General features: G+C 46.2%; 1 protein-coding gene across 2 annotated transcripts in view; it reads left to right on the forward strand.

The window, feature by feature from the left end:
• The window catches only part of FANCC (FA complementation group C), a 1,679,603-nt gene that overhangs the window by 830,258 nt on the left and 827,126 nt on the right, over positions 1 to 22,219 (forward strand). For both annotated transcript variants that reach the window (XM_069227975.1, XM_069227967.1), the window contains one exon: positions 2,100 to 2,264. In XM_069227975.1, the coding sequence (XP_069084076.1) occupies positions 2,100 to 2,264 (165 nt within the window). The remainder of the gene's footprint in view (positions 1 to 2,099; positions 2,265 to 22,219) is intronic.

A 22,219-nucleotide genomic window follows, 5' to 3' on the forward strand; every position in this document is an offset into this window, starting at 1 on the left:
GTAAGGTGCATAGCACGAAAAGCCCTTGTGTCTTGAATTTTCTATTAGTGGATTCCCTGAACTCCAGTCTTACTATCCTGGCGCTTTTCTGTCTAGTAAAGTCCTTCAGACATATTGTACTAGTTTGCTGGGTATGTAGAGTGCCCGTTTTGACTGCTTTGTAGATGATACTGCATGTCTTGAAGGCTCCCCCTGCTGGTGTGTAATGGGAGCCAATGTATTTTTATGAGAATTGGAATTTAGTTACATTTCACCAGATCTTTGATGAGGCAGGCTGCTGCGTGAGAAGCTCTTTAGGCATCCTACAGTGTTCTAGGGTCCTCTAGCCAGAAGAGCATTACATTGATCAAGACTAGATAAAGCCAGCTGTTCGGCAACCATCATGAAACCATCTTTTGGAAGAAACTGCTCCACTCTGTAGAGCAGTTAGGGCCAGGCGAAGTTGGTCATGGTTGCAACCTGAAGGTGAGTTTGGTATCAATGTGGACCACCAGGGGCTTGATGCTGTTGTTGCAGCGTAATGCTGCCTCTTACTTCATTTCTGTTTTTGCTGCTTCATGGGGTTGGTGATGAGGATAAACTGTAATTTGATTGAGTTCAGCTTGAAATAATCTTTGGATATTCAAAATTCATTGGTATCTTCTCCAGCTGAGCAAAGTCATGGCCTGAGGAGACAATCAGGGAAAACTGTCTGTCATCCTGATAGTGGAGGATGCTGATTTCTTTGTTATTTATTAGGACTCACAGGGACTTGACATGCGGGTTTAAAATCACATTGGAAGAAAACTCATTTTACAGGAACTAGCTGCAATACAGAGGAACCCATTTTTCACAAATAACTTGTTGATGCCTATTCAGAGTGTACTGGTACAAAGTAGAACACAGTCACCAACTTTGATGGTCAGTGTTTCCATGCAAGTCATAACTGCTGGACTTACCTTGGCTCCATCAGTCATGGCAATTAAGAAGTACCAATTCATCAAGTTTAAAATGTCCAGTTTTAAGCTGGACCCAAGCTGACAGTAAGGTCATCACCTTCAGACGTGCCATGCTATTAGTCATGGTGAAAGAATTGAATCAGCCATTAGTCTGTGCAGAATTTCCATCCAGGGTTTTAAACTTTAGGAATCAGAATGACAGCACTGGACCAGTGAATAATATTGGGTGGGGGACAGGGGCTGGAGTAGTGGGTTAGTAAAAGCCATCTTAATTTCTTGGTATTCTCACATTTAATACAGTCATACATCTTGTTTGTGTTTTTGTGACTGTGGATTGCCCTTTTTGTCTCAGGCTACCTTCATTTTTGTCTTTCTCCCCAAAGGCCTGCTGTTTTTTGTGTTCTTCTCTCACTCAGTTTCCCATAACTGCTTTAGAGGCTGAACCTTCTTCTCTGATCCATTCTGTTTTTCAGTTAATTTACCCTTCTCTTTGTGAGCACACAGGGACTTGGTGGGGTTGCTCTGTCCTGGGGCCTTAGTTACAAATGGCTGCTAGACCTCTAGATGAGGGCTGAAATAGAACAGAACGCTTGTAGTGTCATTTAGATACTTGGGGTGGCCTGTTGGATCGGTGGAGGTCTTTCCCTCCGCCCATGGGCAGGGAGCCCCTTTGTGGTAAAAGTAGTTTGTATGATTGCCTGCTTCAGTCAGTTCAGTAAAGTAAGATAAAAAAGGACAAAGAGCCCAAGACTTGCCTCCATTTATGCAAACGAAACATATTACGATTACAGTTTAGTTTTTAAAAGATCTAATATTCCATTAGTGGGGAGTTAAACGTGTGCAAATGTTGTCATAGCCAATGCACTTCGTCTTCCATGTTAGTGTGTCCTCTGTCCAACATATGAAACTACTCAGTGCGATATTTCAAGGTAAGAAGAGGGCATATAGTGGCTGTGTTTCATTGCTTTTACAGTCAGGTTGTAAAAAGGTCATCCATATTTTTCATGCTTTTTTTTTGTTTACAGCTGTAGGGCTTCGTGCTATCTGTTGATATTAAATCCTGTGACAAAAGCTTAGACGTGTTTCCTTCTGCTTCGAGTAACGTGCTGTAATTATTTAAAATATCAATTGTACATTAATGGTATGATTTTATTTTCACAGGATCATAGCAGATCGAGTGAAGAGTATGTCAGTGCTCTGTGAGGCACTGATAACGATGACTGATGTCAGCCCACTACTTGAGGTTCTCTTGACCTATCATGACTTTGAGGTAGAAGAGACCCTGAGTATCCACTTCTTAGAAGCAGTCAATGACGCATTACTTCAGTAAGTATAATGTGCCTAGTAGAGTTGTATTCTATTGTTCAAGGTGAATTATCTATTGGACAATTGTCAAAAAATTGCCACGAAAAAAAGGAAGTCAGAGGTATAGTAATTTGAAAACACCAGCTGTCTGAATCCCAGTGGCACTGATTTGATTGGTTCAGTACGTTGAGCTGTCTCTATAGTCCAGCCAGCAGTGGTAAATGGTGTTCTCATGGACTTCCTTGCTTTACCTTTGTATCAGTTGTTGTGCTGTGCAAGAGGGCAGTCTTTAGTTAAAAGGTGTGAGGGGAAAACCTTGGCAAACAGAGTTGGGGGGAGCCTGACTACAGCACCCACCTACCAACACAGCAGGAGGGCCGCTTCTGTATCCGATGCACCCGGAGGCACTTAAGTTGAGCAGCGCTTCACACTGCATAGAAAACCTTGGCAAACAGACTGGGAAGGAGCCTGACTGTAGCCCCCAGCTACCAATGTGGCAGTAGGGCCGCCTCTGCATCAGACGTGCCCGAAGGCGCTTAAGTTCAGCAGCATTTCACGCTGTTGTGAGGAAAACCTTGGCAAACTGACTGTAGTTGAGCCTGACTAAACGCTCCAGCTTTCAATGCAGCAGGAGGGCCTCCTCTGCATCAGATACACCCACAGACGCTTACATTGAGCAGAGCTCCACCCTGCGCGGGACGTGCCCGGGCAAAGATCGGGCCAAGACCGGACCCATCTGTGGTTGGCCGAGGCTAGGCTGGGCTGGGCCACCCAACCCCCCTCTCCCCCCGGTCTTACCTGCTGATGACAGTAATTCATTGTTTTCTTTTTGTGTGTTTTATTATTTGACTGTATTACATCATGCCAAAGGCCCAGCCGGTAAAGCCTAAGACAGCTCCTGGCAGTAGGTCAGATTCACAGAAACTGAGCATGGATAATTGTTTTTCAGGGGCGGTTGGTATCATCAACAAAGAGATTGAACTGGCAGAACGTTGCCTTTTAGTTTCGGCTCAGCTTCCCTCCCTGCTTAGTCTTACAGTTGATAACTCATCTAGTCCATGTAAAGATTTGGATGATTTGCATGATGTTTTTCCTTTGAATATGGTCTCTAGCTCCAAGCAAACTGGCATTAGGCCTCATATTCCTCTGGAGTGTACTCCTTACATTATTGTATTGGGAAGTGTTCCATCTTTGCCTACGGCTGTCTTTGAATCTCATACATCCCTCTCAAATAAGGTTTTACATTGATTGTGTATGTATGTATGTATTTGTATTCGTAAAGCGCATTCCGGCATAGCATTGAAGCGCTGTGGAGAGTCGGTGAGTTACGGGGATGCGAAGCAGAGAGGGGACCGTCGCCAAGGGCATCCAAGAGTCCCAAGACTCCCTAAAGGGAGAACAGCCAGGTTTTCCAATTTCTTTCTAAAACAAAAATAAGACTCTGCCTGCCTAATGGCACAAGGGGGTCCGTTCCAGAGTCTTGCTGCCCCTACCGAGAAGGCTTTGTTCCCCCATCTCACCCTATGGCAGCGCAGCACCGCAATGAGCTGCCGGGTAGAGGATCTAAGCAGCCGGGCGGACTGGTAGGGTTGCAAGGCTGACCTAAGAAAATCGCAGCCGACTTGATGAAGGGCTTGGTAAGTTAAGCATAGTGTTTTAAACTTAATACGTTTTTCCACAAGCAGCCCGGTGGAGATGTCTAAAATTCCAGCTGGCAGATGAGGAGGGCTGCAGATCTGAGACCAAACGGGCCGCAGCGTTCTGAATTAGCTGTAGTCTATGGAGTACGTACTTGCTGATGTTTAACATAAGGGCTTTGCAATATCCAATTTAGAAATCATAAGCGCCAGGACCACTACCAGTTTCAGATCTTCCTTGATAAAGGGAAAAACTTTCTTAAGCATTTTCAATGCCCAGTAACAACATTTAACCGTCTCGTTGACTTGTTGCTCAAATGATAGGGATTTGTCAAACACCATACCCAGGTTTCTGGACGAAGGGCACAGGACTGGACGCTCCCTGCAGGACTCTGGCCACCAGCGAGGTGCCCATAAGTTAGTGTCTACGCCGAAAAATAATATTTCTGATGGATACAACTACCTGTGGACTCCTCACCTAATGAATACTCCCATGGCGCCAGCATTCGACGGAAATCTTCTTCCTAGTCTCTGCACGTTGACGAGGACGTCACTCTAGCCCACGCGACGCCGTCTGACGTCATACAGGCAATAAGAGGTCCTCGACGACGTGCCGACGTCAGTTCCCTTTTTTCCGTGCATTCGAAACGGTTATCTTCGAGGGAGCAACTGTTACTTTCGTGGTTACAGTGTATTTTTTGCTGCGTAGTCCTTCGCTGCAGTAATAATGTCGCAGAGAAAGTCGGGTTTTAAGCCTTGTCGTGAGTGTGGGAGCAAGATGTCAGTTACGGATCCTCACTCCGACTGTCTTTGGTGTTTAAGCTCCGACCACGACGTCTCGACTTGCGATTCATGCCAGCACATGAATCCAAAGGCCCTCAAGGAACGTGAGGCGAAGTTGTTTATGGCGAAGTCGAAGAAAGAAAAACATCATAAGAAGTCTTCTTCGCCAAGGCATCGGCGTCATCGAGACTCCCGGCGCCGTAGAGAATCACGGCGCCATTCGAGCAAGGAGACTCGTTCCAGGTCTTCGGATCGGCGCCGGAGGACTTGGGAGGTCAGTCCCACGGTCACGCCGCATCCATCGACGCCGTTGCCCTCTCTGGCGTCACCGACTTCGCCTGGACAGGCGTCGGTGATTGAAGTGGTGTCCCCGGCGTCGCAGACGTCGAGGCCGGCGTCGGGGTCGCCTTCGATACAGGCACCCCAGTATCCGGCTTTTCCCACCCCTGGAGCCGATAGTACTGCATTCCTAAATGCGATGTATACCATCTTCCAACAGATGGCTCCAGGGGGTGCTCCGGCTGGCCCTTTGGCCTTTTCATTGGGTGATCCTGCGCCTCTACGGCCGGCACCCTTTATGCCCTTTCTCCCTTTTGGGAACGTGGGCTCGGCGCCGGTGTCGGCGCCGGTGGCCGCTCCGGTGGCTTCGGAGGGATTGGCCCCGGAGATTTCCATCCCGCCGACGTTGGGATTTCATCCTGTGACTCCGGTGGGTCCATCCGCTCTTTCATCGGCGCCGAAGTTACCTGTGGCGCCGGCCGCGGCGTCGGTGGCTTCTGAAGATCGGCGCCGATCTTCGGCTTCGGCGGAGGCATTGTCGACTCCGCGTATCGAGCAGAGGCTTCATTCGAGGAGACGTGCTCTCCGTTTATTAGAGGAGCAGGAGTACCAACGAGTCCTGGAAGAAGGAGAACTAGAGGACTCGGGTGATGGACTGCATGGTCTAGATACAGCCAGTGGGCTGGACACTTCCCCTGAGTGGGATCTTTCGTCTCCAGGGGAATACACGGAGGAGGCTGCTTCCTTTCACGCAGTGGTACGGAAGGCAGCTAGTTTTCTGGACCTGCCTTTGCCGGTGGCAGAGACAAAACAGAACCTTCTGACAGAGGTGCTTCATCCGGCCTCAGCTGCGGCAGAGCCTCTATTGCCCTTTAATGACGCTTTGCTGGATCCGGTGCTAGAGGTGTGGAAGAGACCAGTATCTTCCCCAGCGGTTCATAGAGCCGTAGCCAGGAGGTATCGAGCTGCACCAACTGACCCTGGCTTTCTTTCTAGGCACCCTACACCGGAGAGCTTGGTGGTGCAGGCCTCCTGTTCATCCAAATCAGCGCCTGGTTCTTTCCCGACGGTGCCTGGGGACAGAGACTTGAAGAAACTGGATGCGCAGTCCAACAAAATCTTTTCGTCCTGCAGTCTGGCGTTGAAGGCCACCAACGCAACTTGTATCCTGGGGAGATATATTCATGCTCTTATGGATGACATTTCCTCATCATTTACGGAGCTTCCCCAGGGTCTTTTGGATGTTGTTTCAGATGCCCAGGCTGCCTCGACCCAGATTATTCAGTCTGGGCTGGACACGACCGACTCGGTGGCCAGAGCAATGGGCACGACTGTGGTGGCAAGGAGACAGGCCTGGCTCCGTAATTCGGGGTTTTCTGCAGATGTGCAGTCAACCCTATTGGATCTCCCTTTTGATGGGGACAAGCTGTTTGGCGCCAAGGCAGATTCGGCCTTGGAACGTTTTAAGGAGAGCAGGGCCACAGCCAAATCGCTAGGACTCAAAGCTCCTTCTTCCTCTGCCTCTTCCAGGATTTTCAGGAGGTTTCGGGGATTTGGGCGTGGCTCTTCCTCTTCCTTTCGGGGGAGATTCCAGCAACCTACCTCTTCCCATCCCTATAGATCTTTCAGAGGGAGAGGGAGGGCCCGCACCAGAGGAGCCTCTCAGCAGCACTCTGCCTCTTCCTCGTCCTCTGGAGGGGTGCAGCAGGGAAAGCAGCCTTAGGCTTCCACCATTTCCCACTCACTCCTCTCCTGTAGGGGGAAGATTACAGCATTTTCTCCGCAAGTGGAAGACTATTACGACGGACACTTGGGTTCTCAGTATTGTGGGAAAAGGCTACACCCTTCCTTTTCGGGAGTTCCCGCCCCTCATCCCGCCCCGCTCGTCTTATTGTTCAGAAGAACACCTCCTGTTGCTAGAACAGGAGGTACCAGTCCTCCTTTCAAAGGGCGCGGTAGAGTTGGTCCCAGAGCAGGAAAGGGGTCGAGGTTGTTACTCAAGGTATTTCCTGATTCCCAAGAAGGATGGTCGGTTGAGACCAATCCTGGACCTGAGGATCTTGAATTGGTTCCTCAAACAGGAAAAGTTCAAGATGCTGACCCTAGCTCAGGTGCTTTTGGCGTTGAACAAAGAAGATTGGATGGTGTCTGTCGACATATCCCGATACTCAAGTCACACAGGAAGTATCTCCGGTTTATGGTGGGATCGCAGCACTATCAGTTTGCGGTCCTTCCGTTTGGTCTTACTTCAGCACCTCAAGTCTTCACGAAGGTGATGTCGGTGGCTGCGGCAGAGCTCAGAAGGAAAGGGATAGCAGTATTCCCTTACTTGGACGACTGGTTGATCAAAGCAAAGTCGCCGGAGCTTGTGTCGCATCATCTGCAGTCAACGACTCAGTTGTTGTTCGACCTGGGTTTTTCGGTGAACGAGCCCAAATCTCACCTGGAGCCCTCTCAGCGCCTCCTGTTCATAGGGGCAGTACTGGATACAACATTGAGTGGAGCCTTTCCTCCGCTTCAGCGGATTCAAGATATTCAGGAATTGGTTCCAATGTTTCGAAATGGAGCGGTAGTTCCAGTCCTCAAGGTCCTTCGTCTGCTCGGTCTGTTTGCCTCCTGCATTCTGTTGGTCACGCATGCTCGCTGGCACATGAGGGCTCTTCAGTGGTGCCTCCGAAGGCAGTGGTCTCAACACAAAGGAGATCTAGAAGGTGCTGTCAAGATCTCCAGAGATGCTGCTGTGGACTTGAAGTGGTGGATTGCGAGCAACAATCTTTCACAAGGAAAGCCGTTCGCGCAGTCGCCACCAGTGGCCACGGTCATAACGGATGCTTCCACTCTAGGGTGGGGAGCTCATCTGGGGGATCTGGAGATCAAAGGCCTTTGGTCTCCAGAGGAGCAGATGTTTCATATCAATCTGTTAGAGTTACAGGCTGTACGTCTGGCTCTCAAGGCCTTCCTCCCTTCCCTTCGTGGTCAGTCGGTACAGGTCCTGACGGACAATACTACCACGATGTGGTACATAAACAAACAGGGAGGAGTAGGGTCGTACCTTCTCTGCAGAGAAGCTCTTCGACTATGGTCCTGGGCAAAGGACCCTCAGATTTGCTTGGTAGCAAATCATCTGGCCGGGGTCTTGAATGTACGTGCGGACGGTCTCAGTCGCCAATTCTCGGCAGACCACGAGTGGCGTCTCCATCCAGATCAAGTCCGTTTGATCTTCCAAAGGTGGGGGTTTCCTCGGGTAGATCTGTTTGCCACTCTGGAGAACGCGCATTGTCCGTTATTCTGCAGCCTCCAGTATCCGATGCAGGGAGCGTTGGGGGACGCGTTTCAAATAACCTGGTGCGGCCAGTTGCTTTACGCGTTTCCTCCAATACCCTTGATTCCTCGAGTATTGAGGAAGATTCGCCAAGACCGGGCGCTAGTCATCTTAATAGCTCCGGATTGGCCAAGGAGGGTGTGGTACTCCGACCTTCTCCAACTCTCAATGTGCCCTCCGCTCCGTCTCCCTTTCAGGGCAGACCTCCTCTCGCAGTCGCAGGGGCAGGTTTTACACCCCAACCTCCAGAGTCTGCACCTACATGCCTGGAGATGGAACGGGGCAACCTGAGTTCCTTCTCTCTCCCGCCTGATGTAGTGGATGTTATATTAGCGGCCAGGCGACACTCCACTAAATCTATCTACGCTAATAGGTGGTCTAAATTTGTTGCGTGGTGTGGAGAGAGGCAGATTGATCCCTTACATGCTCATCTATCGGACGTTTTGTCTTTTGCTCTATCTCTAGCGCAGAAAGGTTGTGCAGTGGCTACCATTAAGGGTTTTTTGTCGGCCTTGTCAGCCTTCATTTGTCTTCCAGACCAACCATCGTTATTTAAATCCCCTATTGTTATCAGATTCTTGAAAGGTCTCCTAAATAAATATCCTCCAAAACCATTCGTTATGCCGCAATGGGATTTGTCCTTGGTCCTGACTTTCCTTATGGGGTCCCCTTTTGAGCCTATGCATTCTTGCCCCTTAAGGTATTTGGTTATAAAAACAGTTTTCCTGGTAGCTATAACATCTGCAAGGAGAGTGAGTGAGTTGCAGGCCTTATCGGTAAAGCCCCCTTATACAACTTTTTATGGAGATAAGGTGGTGTTGAGGACCAAGGCTGCTTTCCTCCCGAAGGTTGTTTCACCCTTCCATTTGGCTCAGACAATTACTTTGTCCACGTTCTATCCTCCGCCTCATCCTTCTAAGGAGGAAGAAAGACTGCACCGTCTGGACCCAAAGAGGGCGTTGAGCTTCTTTATTGATAGAACAAAGGATTTCAGGCTGGAGGATCAGCTGTTCATCGGGTACGTGGGCAAGAGGAGAGGAAAGGCAGTCCACAAGAGAACACTCTCCAGGTGGGTGGTTCTTTGCATTAAAATCTGTTACTCTTTGGCAAAGAAGGACCCTCCTGAGGGCATTAGAGCTCATTCCACCAGAGCTAAGTCGGCCACTTCGGCCTTGGCCAGGGGTGTTCCTGTGGTTGACATCTGCAAGGCCGCAACTTGGTCGTCCCTTCACACTTTTGCGAAACATTACTGTTTGGACTCTGAGGTCAGAAGGGATGGCCATTTTGCACGGTCAGTGCTGCAGGATTTCTTGGTTTGACCATTTAGGCACCCGCCACCGGGCGTGGTACTGCTTTGGGACTCTATTCATTAGGTGAGGAATCCACAGGTAGTTGTATCCATCAGAAGAACGAGTTACTTACCTTCGGTAACGACTTTTCTGGTGGATACATTAGCTACCTGTGGATTCCTCACGGTCCCACCCGCCTCCCCGTTGCCTTTCTGGTCTTACCAAGTAATCCCTGAGTGCGCTCCTCTTGGTCTTCAAGGTTGCAATAGACGTTGTATATATGGATACTTGTGTATATTATCTGTATATATATATATATATATATATATGTATATATCTTTGTGTGTACATACATGATTTGCATATATTTGTTCGTTATATTAAATTTACAGCTATTCATGCAATATTGTGTATTTTACAAGGTTATGGGATGTTGCCTTGCTCTTTCATTGCATTGGGTGGTTGTTCTCATGCACGTAAAAAATGTTGGTACTGACGTCGGCACGTCGTCGAGGACCTCTTATTGCCTGTATGACGTCAGACGGCGTCGCGTGGGCTAGAGTGACGTCCTCGTCGACGTGCAGAGACTAGGAAGAAGATTTCCATCGAATGCTGGCGCCATGGGAGTATTCATTAGGTGAGGAATCCACAGGTAGCTAATGTATCCACCAGAAAAGTCGTTACCGAAGGTAAGTAACTCGTTCTTCCGTCTTTTCCACATTCAGTTTAAGCCAATTGCCAGCTGTTGATCTTGCTCATGCATTGATGGAATCTGTCTGCCACATCCTTCCAGTTATGAGAAACCGGAATGATCAACTGAGTGTCGTCTGCGTAAGACACCACTTGGAAGCCGAATGAACGTACCAATCTGGCCAGTGGCGCCACGCAGAGATTTAACAAGGTAGGGCTAAGTGAAGACCCTTGTGGAACCCCACAGGGTAATTGAAACAGCATTGCCCTATAATCTCTGCATGACAACGTTATGGATCTATTTGTGAGAAAAGACTTGAGAATATCAAGTGCCCTATCTCTGACACCCGCCTGATGCAGGCGCTGGATCATCAATTGAGGGGATATGGTGTTGTATGCCGCGGAGAGATCCAGTAGAACTAGGATAGCGCCCTCCCCCTGATCCCCTCTTCTTTGAATGATATCAGCCGAAGATATCAAAGTGGATTCCATGATGTGAGCTTGTTGGAACCCGTGTTGAGAGGTATTGAGTCCTCCTTTGACCTGTAGAAGGTCAGCTAATTCGGTATTCAGATGTTTTTCCAGAATCTTGGCAGGTAGTAAGGAAACAGGTGAAAGATTTTTCAAATCGTTAGGTTCCCTGTCTGGTTTCTTAATAAGCGGGATCACAATAGATTCCTTCCAGGAGGGAGGAATGCACCCATCCCTGAGAATCTCAGCATATACTGGTTCCAAAGCTACTGAAACCAATTCAGGTACTAGCTTTAGTATCTGGGGGGACAGGGGTCATTAGGTGAGCCGACTTGACTCTTTCCAACAATTTGGTAATTCTGTTGGCCGATAAGGGTGAAAAACTGGTCAACTTATGACTGCGGTCTTAGAGCGAGATTGCTTTCTGATTGCCTCCTTCCTATTCCAGGGGGAGTTGTGCAAAATTTGCATGCAGTTGAATAATTGTATTCTTAAAAAAGTCAGCCACTCTTTGGCATTCTGGGTGGGAGAATTACCTATCTAAAGATATTATTTCAACTAGAAGGGTTTCATGGATTGGTCCAAACAAAAAACTTCACAGGGCAATTGCATAATTGTGAATTTTAAAACACCTCGTGTAGCTTGGTTTTTGTTGCACTTGTTAAGCCGCCCTGGTTTAGAGAGGGGGGAATTAGAGCAGTTCCTTTGGGCCACTTTTACCCACCTAACATACTTAATGCATTGAGGAAGGGTCCTGTTGTAAGAAATCAAACGTATCGGGGATCACACCAGGATATGAGAGAAAACTGCCTGAATATTACAGTTTCCATTTTTAATAGATTCTTGCTTCTGACCTCTTTGGAGAAGTTAGAATGACAACCCTGCTCCTAGGGGCAAAGGGGTCTTTTAGATGGTCACTCTACACAATTTATAGGCTTGAGGGGCAATTGCAGGAAACCCTTCCCTCCCAGCCGTTAGTAAATGATACGTGTCGAGAGGGATTATTTGATTTAATTTCTTTAAATTTCGCAGCATTGCCCACAAAATTGGAGTTCTCTGGGTGGATTGACTTAGTGAACCGCTTCCAAGTAATTTGCTGCCAAGAGTCTTGGTTGAGAGACCCCCCATTTCTGGATGTTTTTATTACTTACTATGTGACTGCCACCCCATCTAAATCTGGCCATGCTAAGGGTGGCCTGGTGATACTTATTGCAAAAACATTGGTAGAATGTAAGGTAACAGAACTGGCTACACTTACCCTTATTATCAGTTTCTTTCACTTTTACTTTTATTGAACCCTGTGGCTTCTGCTCCTCATCGTATGTGGTATTTGTGATGAGTAGGAAAATCCACTGACACACTTTAAACATGATGCATTAAATAGAGTACTCATGTCAAGAATATGGTATTTGCTCAAGATTTTGGGAGTCGGGTTTTCTCAGGTGCTGTCATTTACAGAGTTAGGGGCAGGGTCCTTTATGGGTCATATACTAATTTCAAAGGAGCTGTCTTCATATGTGACAGCATGTGAGATTTTAGCCTCATACATCGGTGATCACAAACCCTTAATGTTGAAGCTTAGGGGCATATTATTGCCTGTTGCTGCTCGAAGAATCCAAGAGTTTCACATTAGCTTCAATAAGAATAAAGGGATAAGTATTCACTGGTAGAAAATAGATAAGGAGGCTTTTTACAAAGATTTATTTGCACAAAAGTAATTCGAGATTCATTAGATTCTCCAAGAGGGCTCAGATCCTCACAACATTATTGAGGCTTTTACTACTCTTAAGGAGTTCGTGGCTGAGAAACTGACAAACTCTTAGGAAAGAAAGGTCTAATCCTAGGTGGTTATAATAGTGCCTGAACGAAAGCCCATAAAACTTTGAAGCGGTCGTTGAATAAATGTCCCTGAGATAGGTCTGGCCTAGTGGAGTCAAGGAAAATTTATAAGGAAGCTTTGAGAAAAAGGAAAGTTGAGATAAAAGAAAAGGGCTGGGAAGATTTAAGGTTAGCTAGAGAGAGTAAAGACTCTTAGGCATTTTGGCAAGTCGTGAACTCCCAGGCTCTTTTGGGAGATATGGATCCAAAGGTTAAATTTCTGATGGATACAACTACCTGTGGATTCCTCACCTTATGAATTCTCCCAATGCCCCAGCATTCGACAGAAACTTTCTTCCCAGCTCTTCACGTCGATGAGGATGTCGCAATTGCACAGCTCCGCATGTGACTCCATCTGACATCATCGTGGCAATAAGAAGTCCTCGCCGGCGTGCTGACGTCAGTTCCCTTTTTTCTGCGCCTTCGACGCTAAAGTTTTTTTCCTGGCTCTCGAACAGCTACTGTTTCAAAGGTGTATTGTTGTACTTGTTACAATGTCTCCGCCAAAGAAATCAGGTTTTAATCCATGTCATAAGTGCGGGGGTCGTATGTCAGTCACAGACCCTCATGAATACTGCTTGTGGTGTCTAACTTTGGACCATGACGTGGAAGGGTGCGTGTCTTGCCAGAGGATGAACCCGAAGGCCTTAAAAGAAAGAGAGGCTAAGCTCTTCTTAGCAAAAGTTAAGAGAGGACACAAGGGTCATCGGAGATCTAAGACAAGGGACTCTTCTTCTCATAAGTCATCGAGATCGCATAAGAAGTGGTGCCGGCACAATTCTCTACGCCGTTCTTCCAGAGATCGGTCTCAGTCCCCCTCCAGACAACGTTGTACGGCGTGGTAGGTCAGTCCTACTATTCCTCCCCAGCCTCAGAGACCTCAGGCTTCTCCGGTGCCATCACTGATTGAGGTCGTCGAGTACCCGGCGAGTCCTCCAACTCACTTTTCACCTGTGTTGGTTCAGGAGCTGGTGGCGCAAGTTTCGGATCCAACCCAAGCACCTCAAGATGACCAGAGGTTTCCTGCCTTCCCGACTCTGGGAGCGGATCCGACAGCTTTCCTAAATGCTATGTTTAGCATTTTTAACAAAGCTATGGACCCTGCTGGTGCACTGGCTGATGCCACTGGTCCATTAGTGTTCTCCCCTTGGTTCACCGGCGCCATACAAGTCGGCTCCGTTTGTGCCCTTCTATTAGGCTGAGAGTGCTGGTTCGGTGCCAATGACGTTGTCACCTTAGATGATGCTGATGGAGTCAATACCGGCGCTGGATGGGTCGCGGTCAGGATGCAGTTTATCTCCACCATCTCCTCCACCATGTCTATCTGCCTTGAAGCCGGTGTTGTCGACGTCGGCTAACTCTCTGTCGACGCCGAGATTGGAGGCCAGATTGAGATCAAGGAGGAGAGCATTGAGGCTCTTGGAGGAGCAGGAATACCAGCAACAGTTGTTAGAGGAAGGAGAGCTTTCTGAGCCTGTGGGGGAGTTTCAGGGTCTGGACTCTGCAAGTGGACTGGATACCTCCCCTTAGTGGGATCTTTCATTCCCGGGTGAATTTACAGAGGAGGCAGCATCCTATCACACTGTCATAAGGAAGTCTGCTGAATTTTTGGAAGTTCTGTTACCAGCTTCGGAAGTAAATACAAACATCTTGACGGAGGTGTTGCATCCTTCCTCTACTTCTGTGGAGCCCCTACTCCCTTTCAATGATGCTCTTACTGAGCCTATTTTAAACATTTGGAAAAAGCCTGTTACGTCTCTAGCGATTTCCAGGACTGTGGCAAGGAGGTACAGGGTTGCTCCTGGGGATCCTCGATTTTTATCCCAACATCCGACTCCTGAGAGCTTGGTGGTCCAAGCTTCTTCTTCTGCTCGATCTGCACCTGGCTTGTTTCCTGCTACTCCATCGGACAGGGAGTCCAAGAGAATTGAGCAAGCAGCCAAGAAAAGTTTCTCCTCATGTAGTATGGCCCTGAAATTGGTCAATGCTGCCTGCGTGCTGGGGAGGTATGTTCATGCCCTGATGGACACGGCAAGAGCTGTGGTGCTCAGGATATGCAGGGACAGTTTGATGAGCTCCTTTTGGAAACTCAGGCGGCGGCCAAACAGATTATCCAGTCTGGTCTGGATACAGCAGACTCAGTAGCCAGGGCAATGGCCACTTCGGTGGCCACCAGGAGGCATGTGTGGCTTAGGTCTTATGGATTTTCAACGAACGTTCAAACAACTTTGTTGGAACTTCTGTTTGACAGCGAAAAGTTGTTTGGGTCCAAGGCAGACTCCGCTTTAGAACATTTCAAAGACAGCAGGGCTACTGCAAGATCCTTTGGGCTACAGGCGTCTGTATCTACACCCTTTAGGTCCTTTTGGAGGTTTAGGAGTTTGGCCGTGGATCCTCTTATTGTGGAATGCCACAGGCCAGCACTCAACAGCCTGCCAACTCTCTCTATAGATCTTTTAGAGGGTGGGGGAGGGTTAGGACACAAGGAGCCACCCAACAGCAACCTGCCTCATCCTTTTCCTCTGGGGGAACCCAACAAGGAAAGCAGCCCTAGTTTTCTGTCCATCTTAGGTCATGCTTCTCCCTTAGGGGGCAGGATATTTCATTTTCTCCACGAGTGGGAATTAGTCACATCGGACTCTTGTCACAAAGCATTATTGCTTGGATTCGGAATTTAGGAGGGACGGCCATTTTGCATGTTCTGTGTTTCAGGATTTCTTGATTTGACCAGTCAGGCACCCACTTCCGAGAGCGGGACAGCTTTGGGATTCTATTCATAAGGTGAGGAATCCACAGGTAGTTGTATCCATCAGAAGAACAAGTTACTTACCTTCAGTAACGCTTTTTCTGGTGGATACAGTAGCTACCTGTGGATTCCTCACAGTCCCACTGCCTCCTTGTTGCCTGCCTGGTCATACCAAGACTTCTTTAGCTATAAATGTTTATACGTTTTTGGTGTTTTTTATATAAACAAATATTGTGATTTATATTCGTATTGGTATATATATGTTGTTCTTGTGAGGTCAGTATTCACCTGTTCACCTCGAAGGCACGTAAAAAATGGTGAAACTAACGTCAGCATGCCGGTGAGGACTTCTTATTGCCACGATGACATCAGACGGAGTTGCGTGCTGAGCTATGCAATTGTGACGTCGACGTGAAGAGCTGGGAAGAAAGTTTCTGTTGAATGCTGGCGCATTGGGAGAATTCATAAGGTGGGGAATCCACAGGTAGCTACTGTATCCACCAGAAAAAGCGTTACCGAAGGTAAGTAACTTGTTCGTCTGGTCTCCAGAGAGGACTGGGTGGTTCACTTCTCAACTGGCCAAGAAAGCACCTGGTCCAGAACGGATTCCGATAGATGTTTTTAAATCTAATTTCCTGTTTTGTGGACCGTTATTAACCAAGGTGCTAAGATGTGCTATCTGTGGTCTGCTAGTTCACACGTGGAAGGAGGCCACGATTGTGCCATTTTTTTAGGAAGGGGGATAAGAGGCACCCTCAATTCTATCGTCCAATTTCACTTTTGGATAGTATATTTATGAATCTGGGAAGGGTCATACTAGCAAAATTGGAAGGCTGGGTGGCTGAGAACTGTGGGCTTTCAGACCTCCAGATTTTGCCCAGGTCTTGGCTCAGTCGAACAGGCCTTAAATTTGTCCCTGATAGCGCAAACGTACACCAGAGGAAAAAAAATGCAGTGCGCACCTTGCCTTCATGGATTTGACTTGCACTTTTGATTCTGTGGACCACTCCAAGCTTTGGCGAATGATGTTTCAATTGGGCATAGATAGCGCTATTGTTTCCTTGCTCCAAAGGTTACATGAGCGTACTATAGCAAGAGTTTGCTATTCAAGACAGGGAAACCTTACTGAAGACTTTCCAGTACTTTCTGGGTAAGACAGGGCTGTGTTCTGGCGACATTTCTTTTCCTGATTTATTTTAATGTCCTTGGAGACTATTTAACTGAGGTTAGGGCTGACATCCTTAAAGTCAGTTCACAGGAAATACCAGTCCTACTTTATGCTGATGACGCTGTCTTGATAGCTCGGACAGCGAATAGTCTTCAGTGTCTGTTGGATACCTTTAATTCATTTATGGGTAAATTAGGCCTGTCAATCAACGTTCCAACTAAGTTTTCACGAAATGCGGACCCAAACTAAGTCAAGGAATATTTTATTTGGCGATATTTATTTAATGTTAGTGTCCTGCAATTCCAAAGGGTCGATTACACAGTTTTTAGATTTTTGAAAAGGTTGGGCCATAAAGCCATAAGATAATTATTATGTATGTATAAGAGCAAATGTGTCTATTGCTACATTTGGAGCACATATTTTGGGTTACACCAACTATGTTCCAGTGGTGTCTCAGAATAAATTCATACGAAGGTTATTGGCAGTTCCGCAGTGCACATCAAAATCTTTCTGCCATGATAAGGTGAGGTTGGTTTATTTAGAGGATCTTATTAAACTCGAACCCCTATTATTATGGGCACGAATTTGGAAGAACCCCGAGGCTCATCTGAGTAGATTTATTCTGACGGATTGCCTGAAAATGGACAATGCCTCAGATATTCCGTGGTTGAACCATATTCGGACTAGCTTCGAGAGGTTGGGGTCACCAGCATTTTATCATAATCCCAACAGTTTATTGAGCATCTTCTCAAGTAGTATGAAAGAATTCATTTTTAAAATGAGAAATAGGACTAGTTTCCGGTCTGGTTGTGAGGGGAGAGGTGTTACTGGGCTTATGTTAGCACTTCCTGAACTTTATTTGCAGTTTATAGGAAATGAGAGGCATAAGTCCTTACTGACAAGGTTTTGGTTTAACAACCTTCATTTTTTACTGGCTTTCCTGCTTAAAGAAACTTGGTTTTTACGTTTACCCTCCTGTCATTGCGAAGCTTCGGCTGAGCAAACTACACTTCATCTTACTTTATTTTGTACATTTTATTTACCTGAGAAAAGGCGCTTTTTGCGCTTACTACTGCGGAAAGCAGGTATTAGTTCATATATTGCTGCTTTTGATTATTTGCAGGGGTTGGGAGATGAAGAGGTGATTATGGCAGTGTTGAATTTTATACTAAGTATTTTAAGGAAACAGTCTATTTATTAAGGATTTTCTATTATACTTTCTTTGCAAAATCAGTTTTTATGGCTTTTAATGCTGGATGATGATTTCTTTTTTTGGTGGCTACTTGTACGGCTGCTTGTAGCCGAATAAAGTAACGGTAAAAAATGGTGTTAGGTGGTATGTAACAGAACAACCACCATGCTCTACCGTCTTGGCAAAATAAGCGGGCAACACACAAGACTCAATACCCCATGGTTCCGCAATAGGTTCTTCAAAGATAGCAGGACTTCCTGCGTTGAAATAGATTGTGCAGATCTAAAATGGCACGTCTTCAGGAGTGACTTTTCAGCATGTAGTTCACTCTTTGTAGTGTTCTTCGTAGCTAGCACCTCTATATCCTCCTCCCCCCAACTCCCACCAACGTTCCAGCACACAGCTCCTTGATGCAGACTCCTTTCAATAGACACTGGTCAAGGTAACTGGTGGATCAGGTCATGTAAGGGCCAGTTCTGGAACAAGTACTTGACAGAGAGATTCAAGTCTGGAGGAGACACTCCCATCCATAGTTCCCTTAGCAGGTACTAAGACAGGGTTCAGGGAGGCTTCTTATTCACCAGTGTTCCAAGCAGATTCTGAAGTGCTTGTGGTCATGGCAATGGATTTTAAGAGGAGAGCTAGTATAGCCACGGTGACTGAAAGTAATCATTCAATAGGCAGACCCCAATATTTGAATTATAATTACTGCGAGGCTTATTACTGATGTTTATCTTTCACTGCTGATTTGTCTTTATGCCATTACTTGATGACTAGACAAGTCACAAGCAGGTGTTTGTGTGGCAACATATCGTGACCTTAAGCCAGTGCTGTAACCTGAGTCCACCAGTGACCACTATCTGCTTTCTTCTTTGGTAGAGATTTAAAACCACCCAGTCCGTGTTGTGACTGTGACTGCGAGCAGAGGATTTGCCTCTAAGGACAGCGCAGCATCAGGTCACATGGCTGTGAAGCCACCAGGCAGCTGCAGCCAACCACCAGCTTCCATCTGCTTTCATCACTGCAAGACGTTTTAGAAGGAGCCAAACAGGGGTGTGGCCAAGTGCAGTAAAGTATTAGATCTGCTCCTTGGCACCTGCCTCTCTCTTTCTCTCGGTTCACCACTATTAACTGGAGTTAGGTTTCTGAGCTGGAGCCTGAAAGAGTAAAGATACCTGATAGAATACTAAAACACTGAAGACCACTAGAAGTTGCAGAATCACCCCGGTAGAACAATACATAGTGGCAGCAACCATTGTTGTAGCTTGGTGGGTCACCGAGATGCCAAGGCCCGATACATGAAGGTAATAATAAAATGCAGATTGGGTTCAAAGAAACGAGGCACTAAAAACTTGAAGGCATCTTTGAGGGAAATCACAGTTTCCACCAAAAAGGCCTGCAGCAGAGATGAGCTTCAGCTGAAGGACAGCATGGGTTGTGGAGCTGAGATCTGAAGAAGGCAGCAGCAAAACAGTTCAGGTTCGGGGCCTGATAACTGAACAAATGTGGTTGTCACCGGTATTAAGGCCTGGCACAGGGGGGCATTGTTGACACTGCCAGAGGAATGTGCAACTGCAGTGAGCGCTTGCCAGTAGCAGGGAGCAGGATATCCGGTAGAACATCAGGGGTCACAGAATGAAGTGCATTTGGCAGAGAGAACAGGATGGCAATATAGGATCAAGTCTGGACTCGGTAGTGAGGAGCACAGGAGAACGGCATAAGTGGTGGCCACAAACAACATAGAGAGCTACTGAGGTGTCAGTGGGTGCCCATTTATCTCCCACAGTATGGAACTCAAGGGTACTGTTGAACTAGCCTGATATTTTTGCAGTCAAACTGTAGATTTCCTGAGCACCAAATTTAAACTGTGGCCTTATCAGAAAAATTAAGACTGGTAAGTGTATATCATCCCTCTCCTCTGAGTTTTGCTTTTATGGCATTAGGATCCAGTCAAACCTGTAAGAGAATCTCATACATATTCAGGTTAAGTATGCACAAATTAATGTTTTATAATACACAAAAATGTATTGTCTGCTATCCCCATACCAGATAAATATGAATGAACATAACTATATTAAACATCTTATTCTTAAAAAATAAAATAATTCCTAATCTATTAGTAAAAGTTCCCTAACATTATATTTAGCTATTTTACTGTTGAATGTCCATGGTTCTAGGTCACATTTGCTAGTCATGGAAAGCCCCAATTATACTGAATGCTACTTGGCCTCAAGCTGGAGCTCTTGTTTTCAGCATCTCATCCCAGCAACTAGTCAATGTGCATCCTGCACCCAGTGGCTGTAATCTTTTAATTCTTTTTCAAGCATTAAGGTCTATGGAGGAAGTGGGAAATCCTGGATCCTGTATTTGTTACAATGCTTCTGTTAGGTTTTAGGAAGCATACAGAATCTCCTGCATTGTAACTTTTTAATTCTGCCAGCACAAAACCTGCCCAGAGCCAATCCAGATACTGTGAAATGCTGTAGAGAATAGAAAATGCATTCTACTTATTTTGCTGTGTAAGTAACAAAAATGTGTGACAATGTAGCATAGACGTTTCCTATTAGAAAGAAAAAGGAACCTAAGACACCACGTTAATGACAGACTAAATTTGAGACTCAGCACGTCTCTTGTGCACTGAGATCCATTCATTGTACAAACAAGGAGCATTTTAACCTGCATCCAGGCCTCTGACATCTATAAGATCATCAAACATATTGAATAAGCTTCCCATAATCAAAATTACAGCACTCATACGAGTGGCAAATAGTTTAAGTATGTCATGCAAATAAGAAGTGAATACCGTCCCCTCCACTTTCTCACCTAGCAAGGAAGATGATGGTCTACAAGTAGACATAGGTTGGAGAGGAAGAAATAGCTAGGGCCAAGAAGCCTATGGTAAATAAAGAGGAAAATGACAAATGGCCCAGAAACTCATGGGTCAGACGTAAACGAAGAACCACACAGTACAGAGGGAATAGGGGAAAGTGTGAACCAGATGGTGAAACCATGAGAGAGCTAGAGAGAGCCACAACAAGCACTAGCAACATGGAAAGGTGGGTTCACTGAGCAATACTTCAGACTTCCATGCTAAGTGTCCACCATGGGCAGCAAGCAACAAGAGCTGTTGCTCCAAATAATGTGCCCTCTGCTATTGTGAGTCCTCTGCATTAAGGAAAGAAGCTGTATTGAGAAGTAATGGTTTAGGAAAATTCAACTGACATAATGGTAGGCAGCACAAGGGGTGAGAAAAAAGAATTCAAATATAAAAGAAATGTTGCAGCACAACATTATTAAGTGGAAGAACGCCAGTCAGCAAGTATTGATAGCTTGGCAGTAATGCCCTGAAGAGCATCATACCCCCTGGCTGCAAACAGTGAGACAGTAACCATGGGCTTCATGAGACAATTCCAAGATAGGCAGAACAACATAGATTTAGTTAGGAAGGCAATAAAAATGGGTGTCTTAGAGTTTTAAAAGGATGTTTCAATCGCGGAATCTAGAAGCTTTTTCTTAGAGGCAGTGGATGGGCCGTCCCTTAAGCAGGAACAATTCAGGAGTCCATGCAATCTGCTTGGAAGAACATATCTTAACATTTCAAAGGAAGCAGGAGTACCTGTAGAAAAGGCCCCAGAGAAACAATGTTAGGATAAAGGGAGTTACTAGCACAAAAGGAAAAAACATAAGTAAGTATGTTCACGACCTTTTTGATGCCATCCCGGAGCAGACAGCAGAGGAACACATTAGGATCAATTGGTCAAACAGAGTGGCTCCCATGTACATGGGAAAAAGTCTCCTTCCTGACATACTTACCGTTTACCACAAAGATAGAGAACGGCTGATGGTGTGTCTGAGGAGCAGCAATGAGATCTCCTTCAATGATACAAAGCTACTGACCGTCTAAGACCTGCCCCAGTTAACCACTTTACAAAGCGGAGGAAGACATGGGCTACTAAATCTCTGAAGGACGCCTGCAGCCTTTGAGGCATCAAAGAGAATCAGGAAGCACCCACTAAGTGAGTCCATGTAGCCCATTAGGGAGGGGAGTGTATCAGTCATCAGAAACCTGAACACGTTTTATTTAAAAAGAATAAACCTAGTTTAGTTGAAAAATGTCTTAAAGAAGCAATTGTTGGGAGTTTTTTACATTTTCAACTAATCTACAATCTACTCTGGAAGTTGGTAAACAAGTGCAGTTCACTAGTAGAACGTCTTGATCGCTGAGGCGAACAGAGGCATCGAAAATCGGGTCTTATGCTCCATACCTATGAAATCATTTTTATATTTGCAAACCCTGTGACTTGCAGAATCATAGGATACCATTTCATAACGAACTAAACCCCTTTTTTTTATTTGGAAGGCCACTTCTGGATCACTATTGGATTTTTCAGATTTATTATGAATTACAATTAGTAGAAAGTCTTCATCGCTCAGGTGAACAGAGCAGTTGAAAATCAGGTCTTATGCTCCATACCTATTAAATACTTTTTATGGTTGCAAACCTGTTACTTGGGAAATCAT

The sequence above is a fragment of the Pleurodeles waltl genome, chromosome 1_1, assembly GCF_031143425.1.
Source record: "Pleurodeles waltl isolate 20211129_DDA chromosome 1_1, aPleWal1.hap1.20221129, whole genome shotgun sequence".
NCBI classification, from domain to species: Eukaryota; Metazoa; Chordata; class Amphibia; order Caudata; family Salamandridae; genus Pleurodeles; species Pleurodeles waltl.